The sequence below is a fragment of the Lycium ferocissimum genome, unplaced genomic scaffold (genome assembly GCF_029784015.1).
Source record: "Lycium ferocissimum isolate CSIRO_LF1 unplaced genomic scaffold, AGI_CSIRO_Lferr_CH_V1 ctg2066, whole genome shotgun sequence".
NCBI classification, from domain to species: Eukaryota; Viridiplantae; Streptophyta; class Magnoliopsida; order Solanales; family Solanaceae; genus Lycium; species Lycium ferocissimum.
In genome coordinates this window covers 5946-20133 of record NW_026719194.1, presented here as the reverse complement: position 1 = coordinate 20133, position 14188 = coordinate 5946, and the positions used below count along the sequence as shown (strand labels likewise).

The 14188-nt window shown below is 37.6% G+C and overlaps 1 protein-coding gene across 1 annotated transcript; it reads left to right on the top strand.

The window, feature by feature from the left end:
- The first annotated feature begins 1195 nt into the window (after window positions 1-1195).
- LOC132043065 (E3 ubiquitin-protein ligase KEG) lies at window positions 1196-13266 on the top strand. The gene is made up of 6 exons (XM_059433547.1): window positions 1196-1300; window positions 1377-1483; window positions 4647-5016; window positions 5093-5184; window positions 5290-5763; window positions 12071-13266. Exons 3-6 carry the CDS (start codon window positions 4651-4653, stop codon window positions 13029-13031), a joined length of 1893 nt encoding a protein of 630 aa, XP_059289530.1. The 5' UTR covers window positions 1196-1300; window positions 1377-1483; window positions 4647-4650; the 3' UTR covers window positions 13032-13266.
- Window positions 13267-14188: the final 922 nt, after the last annotated feature.

Sequence of the window (14188 nt, the reverse complement as noted above, 5' to 3'; positions counted from 1 at the left end):
ACATTTGAACCCGTTTGCTCTCCCCAAACATCCATATGTTTAAGTCTCATATGATTATTTAGTGTACCCGTTCCACCATCTTTACTAGTTCCTTGCCTAAAAGCAAATACTTATCCACATAGGCTACATTTAGCCATTTGGCTTTCCTATCCTTAGTCATAAATTTTTAAATTTTAGCGGTTGGCTTTCGAGTTCTAGGCGGTTTGTCTTGTGTATGTGATTGTGCAGGACATGTATCTTCTATGGGATTTTCGGGGGCTTGTGTTTCATCATCATCATCATCGTCATCAATTTCATTAAAAGTGTCGGTAAAATGTTGTTGCATTGCCTCATGACCTAAAAGTGGATTATTTCCACCAACATCAATACCTAAATTAGGCGTTTCTTCCACAAATGTTTCCTCATTAAGCCCACCCCTAACAATACTACTACTACTACCGGCACCACGTCTAAATCTCTTTACCATTATTAAATAGAATTAATTTAAATAACACTCAAATAAATCACAAGAAAATAAATTGCTAGAATTAAATTGCGTAAATTAAATTGCGAAAAATAAAGATAGAGTTGGAACGAAGGTACCAAATTACCGGATTAATTTCAACAAAGTGAAGGCGGCTAGAATTGCAAATCCATCAAAGGTACTTCGGATTGTTGCAAAATCACTAACTCCACCAACAATATTATAATTGCAAAATTAATAATTGTTATAATAAGACTTTACAATATTTATTTGAGAGAAATTTAAAGTGGCTAATTATTGCAAAAAGTAACTAATTGAGAGATTGAGATTTGAGAGAAAGAGAAGAGTGAATTGGTATGGATTAAAATGAAAATGAAGAAGGGTTTATATAGGGGTGGGGGATGGGTTAAAGTGTTAAAAAAAAGTTTGGGGGGTTGGGGGGGGGGGAGGGAAAGAGTAAATGGCCGTTTGGCAACAACCATTTTTGCAAATGGACCGTTGCCAACGGTCCAATAACGTCCACCTTGCACTAGCCCAACGGCTATAATTTTTTTTTTATTTTAATTTCATCGGTTTAACCGGTCCGGTTCCGGTTTCAAAAAAATTAAAACCGGACCGGTAAAAAAATATACGGTTAACCGGTTCAACCGGTTCCGATTCCAGTTCTGATTTTACCGGTCCGGTTACCGGTTTGAACCGATTAAACCGGACCTGTTGACGGGCTTAGACACAATACCATTCTCATTATGCTGACTCTTCGCACCACATTTACTCTCTTTTTCCCTTTATTATTTTTGTCCTACAAAAACCAACAAATTCCCGAATCTTTTTACAAAGGTTTCTTTTTCTTCTCACTTGTCTTTTCTTTTTACTTCTCCTACAGTTCAATTTTTCTTTCTTTTCGTTTTTGCAGGTTCAGTGCAAATGATCGGTTTTTAGTCACTTCAATTCGTCGAAATTTCTTAACTTGTGTGTTCAGTTTTTGGGGGTTCTGTTCATTCTTTTTTCAATTTCCTACAAGTAAGTGCCACCCTTTGCTTTCTTGTTCAAAACTTGTGTGTTTCATCGTCTATTATTTGACTTTTTCTTTGGGTATCTTTTTTTTTTTTCCTCAAATATTGTGAGAATTTGTCCTCAAAGAATTTTTCTCTGATCATGGGTGTTTGTTTAAGTTTCTTGAAAAGTGTGTGCGAGTTTGGATACTGTTGGTTTTATCAGGAGTTAACGGTGAAAAACACACATGAACTATCACTTATTCCCGAGTTTCACAACCTAACTTTCAGTTGTTTTTGTTTTCCTACCTGAACCTTCACTTGTGTATTAAAACACACCTCAAGCCAACTATCAGTTATTCCTTTTTCCTACTTGAACTATCACCGTGTGCTCAAGTAGGTGTGTTTTAATACATAGTGATAATTTAGGTAGGAAAATAGTCAACTGATAGTAGGGGGTGAACCTCGAGAAAAACTGATAGTTCAGGTGTGTTTTGGATCATTATCTCTTTTATTAGTTACAATTAGGAGTGACGAATGGGTGGGTTTGGTTGAAAATGGTATGAACAAAAACGGGTTGGGTTTCAAACCGCCCATATTTCATGTGGGTAAATATGAGTTGGGTGATAAATGGGTTGGTTGGTTACGGGTTAGCCCATATTATACAAGTGTAATATTATTTCAAGTGTAATGTTTATAATTTTCTTTTGTCATGTTAAATTAATTTTTTCATATATTCATAATTGATATTATGAAATAGAAATTTCAGGGGTGGGGTGGAAGGTAAGAAATTTTTTTCCATTTTTTTTTATAAAAGTAAAATATATGAAATTGAAATTTGGCGGGGGAGTGGGGGTGGGGGTAAGAATTTTTTTTCCATTTTTGATAAAAGTAAAATATATGAAATTGAAATTTTGGGGAGGGCCCGGGGGGGGGGGGGGGGGGTCGGTGGAGGGGGTGGGGTAGGGGTCGGAGTGGGAGGTAAGAAAAATAGAAATTTCAGGGGTGGGGTGGAAGGTAAGAAATTTTTTTCCATTTTTTAAATAAATTTTTTATAAAAGTAAAATATATGAAATTGAAATTTGGCGGGTGAGGGGGGTGGGGGTAAGAATTTTTTTTTCTTCCATTTTTTATAAATTTTTTATAAAAGTAAAATAAAGTATATGAAATAAAAAAATAAATGAGTTGTTATTGGGTCTAGTGTGTTCTTATATGGATACCCATATTTTACCCATATTTGCCCACATTTTTATGGGTTAAAAAGATACTTGAAGCCCATATTTACCCACCTAAAATATTAGTGACCCAACTCACTAAAATGTGGGTTAAATGGGCTAATTGTCGAAATATGGGCTCAAATTGCCACCTCTAGACTTACAATCACCGGTCACCTTTTCTTTTTGTTGGGTGGGATTGGTGGGGAAATTTCAGTTTCACTTTTGGGAGTGGCCTCGGTGGAAGATAAGATGCGGGAAGCGAGACTGAGATGGTTTGGGCATGTGAAGAGGAGAGACACAGATGCCCCAGTGCGGAGGTGTGAGAGGTTGGCCATGGATGGTTTCGGAAGAAGAGGTAGGGGTAGGCGAAGAAGTATTGGGGAGAGGTGATTAGACGGGACATGACGCGATTCTGACTTCCGAGGACATGACCTTAGATAGGAGGGTTTGGAGGACCCGCATTAGGGTAGAAGGCTAGTAGATAGTCTCGTTATCCTTCCTTATTAGTAGTCGCATTATCGCGATATAATCTCTTGTGCTTTGATTTACGCTATTATGTCGTTATTTCTGTACTTTGATTATCCTATTTTATCCGTGTCGCTTTCATTATTTGCATTTCCATATCGCTTTGAATTTCTTAGCCTTATCTGACCTCTTGTTACGCTTTTATTGAGCCGAGGGTCTTTCGGAAACAACCGTCCTACCTTGGTAGGAGTAAGGTCTGCGTACACTCTACCCTCCCCAGACCCCATGTTGTGGGATTTCACTGGGTTGTTGTTGTTGTTGTTTTAGTATAAGCTTGAATAGTATCAAGGAAAAAGTAGAAAACAAATTATAGAACTTAGCTAAGAAGAGGACATGGAAACAAGGTATCGCAGTATAGGGAATGCCAACTATTCTTATATAAAATAAAAAAGAAAAAGAAAAACATAGTGATACCATCTAGATGGACTGAGGTTACTGTTACTTACATCTCCAATGGTTGAAAGGAGTCTCTTAAGTTTGGTGCGATGGAATGACAGTATAGAGAAAGGAGTAAGACATAGTTGTTGTAGCAGTTCAAATGTCTGAAGGATTGTTAATATGAACAACAACAACAACATGCCCAGTGTAATCCTACAAGTGGGGTTTGGGGAGGGTAGTTTGTACACAGACCATACCCCTACCTTGTGCAGGTAGAGAGACCGTCTCCAATAGACCCTCGGCTCAAGTAAAGCATAAACACAACATTTATCCAAACATAAGCATGAACAACAGCAAGATAGCAAGGTAGTAAGAAAACCGAAGCAGAAGAGACAACAAGTATTAGTATATCTGGATATTGCTCTCCAATTGGCTTACTTTCCTTTATTGTGTGCATCCAAGAAACTTTTTTGAGTCTAGAGCGGGGGAAACTTAGAAGACTGTTTAAACTTTCAACAAAGTGAAAAAAAAAAAAAAAAAAAGGTTGTACAAGAGCTGCTTTACAGTTTGATCATCTTCCATTACAAGATTTTATATGCTCCCTCCGTCCCAATTAGTTTGACACTTTTCGCTTTTCGAGAGTCAAACTTCTTAATTTTGACCGTGTGTTTGAACATAGAATCTTTAAATTTTTCGAAATAAATTTACATATTTGGAAACTATGTAAAAAGTACTATAAGTCACCGTAACTAAAAATTTATAATAATTAAAATACATATGAAAAAACTACAGTCAAAGAAAACTCGTTTGACTCTCGAAAAGTGAAAAGTGTCAAACAAATTGGAACGGAAACAAATTGGAACGGAGGGAGTAGTAGATATGTAGTTTGCTTGTTCTAATGTACTAAAGGTTTGACCATTTTTTATGTGATTGTATCTCTCCTCCAAAGATGAATATTTGTTCCCTTCGCTGAGATAATAACTTAATAAATATGGATTTTCAGTTTACTTCTGGGTTGCTGTCCTGTGTGCCTCAATTACTATCTTTAGAAAATAAGATGTCTTATTACAGGAGAATGGCGGGGAAAGCCGTGGTTAAGCAGCCAACATCTTCATTTGACTTTGAGATTGTTGAAGGTGTTTCTGATCACCTTACAACTGTGGTGGCATCTTCTAATCAGAGTAGCCCATGGATTGAGCCTGCAACTATTAAACTTAGACATAGAATTGGAAGGGGTGTTTTTGGTGATGTTTGGTTAGCAACTCGTCACCAAACAACTGCAGATTATGACGAGTATCATGAAGTAGCTGTTAAGATGTTGCATCCTATGAAGGAGGATAACATCAATGTTGTCTTAGATCGTCTGGCAAATTTGTTTACTCAGTGTCAAGGACTACAACATGTTTGCATGCTTCAGGGACTCTCTGTGATTAATGGAAAGGTGAACCATTTTTTTGTATTAATGTCAATGCTACAATTTGTGCTGCCTTTCTGAAATACTTCAAACATGCCTGCAGCTATGCATTGTCATGAAGTTCTATGAAGGTTCTATTGGTGATAAAATGGCTCATGCGAAGGGAGGAAAGATGTCCTTGCAAGATGTTATCAGGCAATTTTTCCATAATTTGATTGAAAATGAGTTTTGGTTCCATACTGAAGTTTATATGTGGGAAAATATGCTATTATGATTTATGCATTCTGCTGATCATAACAGGTATGGGACTGATCTTGCTCGTGGGATAATGGAGCTACATTCTAAGGAGATCTTGATTCTTAATCTTAAACCACATAATTTCCTATTGAATGAAAATGATGATGCAGTTTTGGGGGACATAGGGATTCCTTATCTGATTCTTGGAGTTCCTTTGCTAAGTTTAGATATGTCAAGAAGACTTGGTAGCCCAAATTACATGGCTCCAGAACAATGGCAGCCAGAAGTTAGAGGTCCCATATCCTTTGAAACAGATTCATGGGGATTTGGTTGCAGCATTGTGGAGATGCTGACTGGTTCTCAGCCATGGAGTGGTAAATCAGTTGATGAAATACATAAATCTATTGTACAGAGACAAGAGAAACCACATATTCCTGGAGGTCTCCCTCCTGTGGTTGAAAATGTCATAATTGGTTGTTTTGAGTATGATTTCAGGAATCGCCCGCTGATGGGAGACATATTGCAAGCATTCCTAAGGTATCAAACATGAACTTTCTTTCCTTTGTCTTTAAGACTTGTATATTTTTCATTTTCTCAAAGAGTCGAAGTTATGAAACTGGTTAGCTTAGGGATTTGATATCTCATATCTGATACGTCCTCTATAATTAGCTCTAAAGAAACAAAAGAACATGTTCCGCTTTAGAGGCTACAGTCTGGATTAAGCTCTATCTTGTATGCTTTTTGTTTTGTGTGGGAATGTTAGCTCTAATTTTTTTTTTTTTTTTTTTTGGGGGTTAAATAGACATAGCTCTAACTTGAATACCATACCACTAGTTTAATTTTTTTTAAAAATCTGTAATGGTTTCTCTGTTGTGTGCTATGGCATCGTGAAAAGTATTCTTGCTCTTGACTAGAAAAATGTGTGCTTGAAGATTTCACTTTCCATTTTAAATTGCTGGTGTTCAGCTATTAGGATGTATTTGCCAGTAGCTTATTTTATTTTATTTTTTTAATCTGTAATGATTTCTCTGTTGTGCGCTACAGCATCGTGTAAAGTATTCTTGCTCTTGACCAGAAAAATGTGTGCTTGGAGATTTCACTTTCCATTTCAAATTTCTGGTGTTCAGCTATTAGGATGTATTCATTTGAAATTGACTGGGAAGTTTATCAGAATCATCATGCTGTATCTCCAAAGCATAATCTTTAACCGTAAATAGAATGTGTAGTTGTTAATCCATGCAGCAGCACTAGTTTAACAGAACAAAAGATTCCTCCGCCTTCCTTTTTGGGTTCTGGGAGGTACTAAATGCAGATTTGACTCTGTATCCTCAGTTTCTAGGTGCTCAACAAATATTTACCAGAATTTGCTTCTGTTCCATGCTTGATTGATCCAGTAGGACATTAGACTTTGCGAGTAAGGTTACACTAATTATTATCAGGCTAAGAGGACTTGACATTTCAGCATGAGCATGAATTTGAGTCCTAGGAAAAATGTAGATGGTGGTACACAAAGTCCAAGATGGACTTCTAAGCTTTTTATACAAATCTCACTACTGGAAGATTTGACAGGTATACTAAGTGCTATGGTTATCTACGAGCTTAACATTGATGTTGTAAGACAATCAAGAGGATCACTAGCTCATAATGAACCAGAAATTATGAAAATTGTTGGCTCATTGGTAGCTTCTTTGTGGCAGAAATAATAAGGAAGGTTCTGGTGGCGTAATGGTAATCATTACCTGATTAGGGATATAAAATCATATTATGATTTCTATAGTATCCTTTCTAAAAAACAAGGAATGTCTGGTATCATTTTGTTTACTTAGATGTGAACAAGAGCATAGAGGAAGTAAAGCGCGTTGATGTTGAAAAACAAAACAAATAAGAGAAACTAGGAACCTGGATGTTTGTTGGAATAGCCTTAAAGGTGAAGTTACACACGAGTAGTAAAATGCAGCAAAGGCTTGGTCAGAAACCTGTAAAATTGGCTCATGCTTCTTCACTCTGGAACAGTAAATATGGATCGGTCATTCAGGTTCATAACGATTGCTGTTACAATTTTACAAGGAAACTTATAGTTGTTGAACTTTGCCAACTGTAATCAACTCTCTAATAGTTGGTTTTCTTGTGAGGCAGAAGTTTTATGAATATGAGAAGTGTTAATCATAAAATTAGCAATTTTACCAGTATTTTCCTGAAATATTAACGATTTATTCTACTTTTATGGAAAAGAACTCTAAGAAATCTGATATACCCTAATTCTTTTCTATTTTCATCTTTGGAAAAAAAATAGTATTATTGTTGTTACAACTTCATGGTATGAAATGTATCACCCAGAACACTATGACTCACAAATGAGCAAACTCATCAAACAATCCTTTCTGATAACTGATACTCTAGAGGGGTTTTCTTGAAAGATTTTTTTTTTTTTTTCTTGATCAAGTAAATAGGTTTTCTTGAAAGATTATTGATATTAGGTATTATCGTTATTCAACTTTTGCAGTTAGAACAATGTTTTGTCCTTGGGTAATCTGTCAACATTAAGATATAGTTGATATATGATATATTAAGTTATAGAGAGTAGACTGTAGGCATACAGGTGTAAATGAAATTTGAGCAGCAGAAAAGTTTACCTAAAAGCTGTAGTATAAGTTTTATTGTACGAATCTGGCACCAACTTGGTGCATATCTGTAAAAAAGCTCATTTTACTTATAAAAGAAAAACCTATATACAAGAAGTTCAAGGATGTGATTATTGGGGAAGAAATTTTCCTTAAAGGGGAAAAAATTATAAGGATAAGTATTGTAACACCCAATTTCAATTTTAGGAGAAGCAGTTCAGTTTGGGTATAAGTGAGTTGAAGTATAACCTGCCCTCACCTTGGCACAAGATAATCATTTGTTTAAGCTTTTGCCTTTAAAATTATGCAAGTTGCATTGCTTATTCAAACGCCTGGTAACAATATTTTGATGCCAATACCCAATTCTTTTATTACTTATCTGATTAAGGTGCATATAGAATTCAAACACCAAGTTCCTTGATTACAATGATCAACGGGAAGGCGAGCTTTCTTCTCGATAAAGGGATTGAAGCCCCCTTAACTTTGCCAGGCACTGGACGGAGGTTAGCTCTGTAAATGTGTAGATCCAAGTATAGTGTGGTGTAGCAGTTGGAACTTCTACGCCCTTTACCGGCTACTGGATCACTCTAGTGCTGCAGATACTACAGACCCTCCCCCGTCCATTGCAGCAGTACTTGCACGACTTGGTAAAGTTGGCTCCCTCCCTAACTTCATGTTTTCCCAACTAAACGCCTCTAGTTTTTCCAAACACATGTTCTGAGTATCTCTCACCATTGATCATGCTTATGTACTTTTGATTTGGCTGATGTGGCTTAAGGCATATGAGTCATACTTGGGGGGCGACTATGAAAAAGCATCACCACCCCTAGTTTAAGGAGAGAAACCGAAGAACCTATAGGTAGAAAAGAAAGCTATAAGTTTAGTCTGATAAAAGATAGTCGCCGTTAACAGGATTTGGACCCTCAAAACCTGCAATGGAGAGGAGGTTGTCCTCCCCCTTTTTTATTTGTCTACTCACTTCACCATGTTAGAAAGGTTGGGTTTTCTTCTAATAGATAGAGGAAAGGGTAAGGGGAGTAGATGGTTGCACTAACCAAGAAACATGAGGACCCGGTGTTGAAGGCTTTCTCCGGTGGTGGTCCCTTTTCTGGAATTCAGCGGAGCGTTCCTTTTGTAGATATGCTTTTCTAGTGTTTAGAAGAGAGTTTTGGAGAGCAAAAAGGGCATTGAAGATAGGGCAGCAGTGCAGCACAACCACAAGAGATTTTCTGGCAAGGTCGCCACCAGTAGTTTTCCCTCCAAAGATGGGCAAACTCCGTCAAGGTTGTTGATGTTTGTTTTCCTTCGGAGTCAACCCCAAGAAGGCCCCCTTTTCGAATTTTTCTTCCCATGGCAGCTAGGAATGAGTAGTGGTATCTGCTCCTTTTCAGATTCTTTATTAGGGTTTTCTTTTTGCTGTCTTCTTCCCTTTTTGAAGTTTAAGGAACCTGACACACAATGGTAAAGGGGGAGAGAGGTGGTCTGAGTAGAGAGAAGAAGAGCAGGAGATGAGTTTGGAGATGGAGAGGAAGTTGGCCGAAAAAGTTTTTCGTGTGACCCCTGGTCAGATTTTCTCCTGAACCTTTTTCTTTTATCCCAGGTCTTCCTTCAAATTGGCGTCCTGTCATACTTTGTGGATTGTGTATGATATGTTAGCCATGTGTATGGATTTGATGAACACGTGTTGTGATAGACCATGTAGAGATGCTTAAGCATGTGTTCTAACCAACTACAGGTGTCTAGTTGGAACAACTCTACGTTTGGGGCCAGATTTGTGAAATAATGCAAGTAGAGGTGCCAATTTGTGTTTTAAATCATAAATTTGACTCTTGAATCTTTACTGAAATTGCCTAAATCTGACTGGAAGATTAAGGGAATGAGAGTGATGCATAAATTTGATGTCTACAAAACACTCAAGCGTTTGGTAATAGTACAAAGTGAATGCCAGTTTGATAAATTTTGAGAATGATGTTTAAGATATTTAGATGGACATATGCCATAGAAGATTATGTGGCATGCGCTCTTGTTTAATACAGGAATATCGGGTAATTTTATTTCTTGAAAGATCCTTAGAAGTTACTTCTTATTTCACTGATAAATTCACTGATAACACGTTGAAGCCGTGTTTTACTACAATTGTTGTTGTGTCATTTATTATTTGATTTGATCTGTATCATGGCATATTCTATGACAGTCGCGATAATTGATCTGTGTGAGACAAAGAGACATTATTTCCATTACCTCGTCATAATTACATCGTCATAATTACATTAGTAGGTTTTGTCCGTTTCTTGAGCACTCATCAAAGTTGATTGATATAGTGTCATTTAATAAGTCATATATGACGTATCCAGTGAACACATTAGGATCCTATGGAAATACTGAAATACCTTTTAATAAGATATGATGCCGATACCAAAGTAACTTCAAATTTGAAACTTGAAGAAATTATCTAAATCTGACATATGCTACAAGGAATGAGAATGATGCCTGAAATTGTCAATGACAACCAATACAAGATGTTCTAGTAGCTGGCCCAAAATAATTTGCTGCAAGATTTGAAACCTGGAGTTTGTCTAGAATGTTTGTATTTTAGGGATGATGCAATGTTTGTATTTTAGGCATGACTGCAGTTACCTTCCTGACACATACAGAATAAATAAACTAGTTCAGCTCCTACTAATAAGACAAATAATTGAACTGGAATGATGTATAATTTCTCCCTTTATGCTGATACCAACATGAATTCTTGTGAAACTTAATGGCATTGTCTAAATTTGTCGGGAGCTCAAAGGATAGAGTGAAATATGAATTTCAGGTCTAGAACTATTAATACATGTGTGATAGTTGGCTAACAATGTAGGGCATAATCTAAAGCCCGAAGGTGGACTGGGATGTTTATAGTGCCTTCCTAAATCTCTCTCGGTATTATACTATGTGTTTTTCCCTTGTCTAAAGGAGCATTTTGATATGTACAGAAATCATGTTGTCTTATGGGAAGTTTATCTGCTTGCAACAGCTGGACAGATTTTCCCCGTTACTGTAAAGTGGAACCTCCTAAAGGATACCGAGAAAGCACCTTTATGCCTAGTTTCCCTTTATTCTTCTACTGTTCGTAATTCGTATTATATATTTTTCTTATTATTAGGTTACTTTTGAAACAGTTCGATAGTTAAACTGAAAGTAAGAGAAAGAAATTATCATCTTTCTTGCTAGATGCTTGGAGGCTGATTTGCTTATACTCCCTCCATCCATTTTTACTTTTCCTGTATACTTTTTTGATCAAGTACTTTTCTTGTATACTAAAAATAGTTGTCCATTTTTACTCTTCCAGTTTAGAAAAGCAAGAGATAATTTACCATTTCATACCTATTTTAACCTTGTTATTAATTATTGGGTTGGAAAGCTCATGGAATTCTTAGTGGCTGCACAACTTTTAAAGTATGTTTTATTGATTTCACTCATTAGATGACTTAATAATATTTAGGGGTGATATGATAAAATTGTCATTCTATTTATGGCTCCTTAAGGGGTGTGCCAAGTCAATATAGGACAAGTAAAAATGGACGAAGGGAGTGTTTCTCTCCCATCTTTCTCTTTTCACACAAGCAGCTGATAAAAAGTATTTAAGCTATGGGACTTGAAATTGTATGCAAAATCTTATCAATATTTCATAGGTAACTAATGGTGTTAATTATGGTTTTATGAGCATTGGTCAAAATATGAATGCTGTTTCCTAGAATCCTACTTTAGGGGAGTTTTTCGTGATTTTTAACTCTTAATTTATCCTCTTTGTTAGTGTTTGACAATCCTATACTCATGCTTTTCTGAGCTAGAAAATGACGTGTTACAATCTTGCAGCAGATTGCTCATATTAGAAGCTTCGTAAACCTGTATCCTTGAAATAAATAAAGGAGAAATTGGCTGTTTTCAGCGTCGAAGTTCGGAGGGTAATGGATCCGCCCCTCAACCCTTCTCCCCTTAAATGCCAGACTTTTTCCTGGCATAGCTTCATACTCGTGAGGTGCACTAGACATCCCATGTTGTCATACCTTTGTTGTTGAACCAACGCACCAGGCTGCCTCTGCTTATAGCTTAGCGGGATGATCCATTTTATTCTTTATATCTGCCTATTCATCTATCTTTCATGACGCTGTAGGTGCCTATACCTAAGATGGTTAGCAACATAATGCCTTAGTTATTTAATTCAATCTACTTTGCAGTTCGCTGGAAACAGCTTATGGTGATGGGGGCTGGAGAGATCTGGGAAGTCGTCTTAACTTGGACAAATTAAGTGGAAGTGGCTATAGTAAGTGGTTGGTCTTGAAGGATCAGCTTCAAATTGGAGACACTGTGCGATCCAGGAAGCCACCTAACTCGTGTAAACCTGAAAACATGGAGGTACCCGAGGGTACCATTGTTGGCATGGAACGAGACACAGAACGAAACGGATTTATGCTGGTGAGGGTGCATGGCATCCATGATCCTCTTAGGGTTCATGGATCGACATTGGAGCGTGTGACATTTGGTTTGGCTGCAGGAGATTGGGTACGTTTGAAGGAGGATAGAAAGAAGCATTCATCGGTAGGTATCCTTCACTCCATTGGCCGTGATGGAAACGTTGCTGTTGCATTCATAGGTCTTGAGACCTTTTGGAAAGGTAACTGCTCCGAGCTTCAGATGGCAGAAGCTTACTGTGCTGGACAATTTGTAAGGTTGAAGCCTGATACTTTCAGTCCGCGCTTTGAGTGGCCCCGAAAAAGAGGCAGTGACTGGGCAACAGGTAGAATTTGTCAGGTGCTACCTAATGGGTGTCTTGTGGTGAATTTTCCCGGTATGTTAGTGTTTGGTGATGAAAATAGCAGTTTCTTGGCTGATCCAGCAGAAGTTGAAATCGTTTCCTTTAACTGTAGTGCTGGTATTGTGAAGAAATATCAACATCTTGAGGACTTCCACTGGGCTGTTAGACCACTGTTGGTTGCATTAGGCCTATTTACCGCCATGAAGCTTGGCCTTTTTGTAGGAAAGAAAGTCGGGAGATCAAAGGGGCGCAACCCGGTGATACTCATTGAAGGTCAACAAGGGGAGGTTCAAACTGCTGCTGGTAATAAAGCATGGCTTCCACCAAAGGTGGCAAATATCATTTTCAGAGAAGGTACAAGTGTAACAACTACCTCTAGGTAATCCTAAGTCTTTATCAATGCCAAGCTAAGAGGATCACATGAACATCCTGTGGAAGTTGGATGTCCTATTTTGGACCTTAGCTTAGAGCATGCAAAAGTCGATGATAAACAAGCACTTAAATAATTGTAAATAGATGGATGGCTATATATATAGTTGATGGTATTTTGACGTTCTAGATTTTCTTACTATTACCTTGCTGTCCAGTCTGATAGAAAAATAAACTGCTTTGACTGTTGAGCACTTTCCTACTGTTGCATTCCATGTTACAGAGTCTTCAATATCTGAAAAATTCAGCATTTCTGTCAAGTGTGTCAAAATTCAATACCTTCTAAAAGTTAGGTTACACCCTTGTTGCCCTCGTACAGTTATGATTCAGTTCTCTAAAATTTGCTTGCTCAAAATAAGTTGGGTCAAGATAAAAACCAAGGCATTTAATTTGTCCATATAATAAGTTAACCCTTTAAAACCCCATTTATTTTGTTTAAACTAACTACCACGTTAAATGACTGCTAGTTACAAGCACATTAAAACTGGAAAGTATTACAGTAACCCACATCAAGAGGCACATACCAATATATACTAGAAAAATCAAGCATGCAAATATCCATTTATTTATTGTCATCATCTACTGGAATGTGCTAGACGCGGTTATCTAGCAAACATGTCCCCCCCTGTTTGGATGGTTGTTTCCCATGGGTATGGTTTTGTATGAAACCATATTTGTTTCCATTGTTCTTAAAATTATGTGGTATGGTGTTGTAAAGACCCAACATTAATCCCACATGGTTATATAACCATGAAAAGTCCCAATTTTTGTAACCACGGTTGGTGGTTTTTTTCGTAGTTACATATTTCATTTTTTTTCATTATACCCCACCCTCCACCATGCACCCCACCCCACCCCCACGCTACCACTCACCCCCACCCTACCACTCACCCCCACCCACTACCTTACCACTCACCCCTCCACTACCCACTACCTCACCAACACCCAACCTCACCCTACCATCCACTACCCCCATCCTCATCCCACAACCACCCACTACCCCTCACCACCACTACCCCCCCCCCCATCCCACCCACCACGCCACCCCCCCCCCCCCCCCCACCCCCCATTCACTACCTACTTATTTTTTAAAGTTTCTATTTTATTCTCT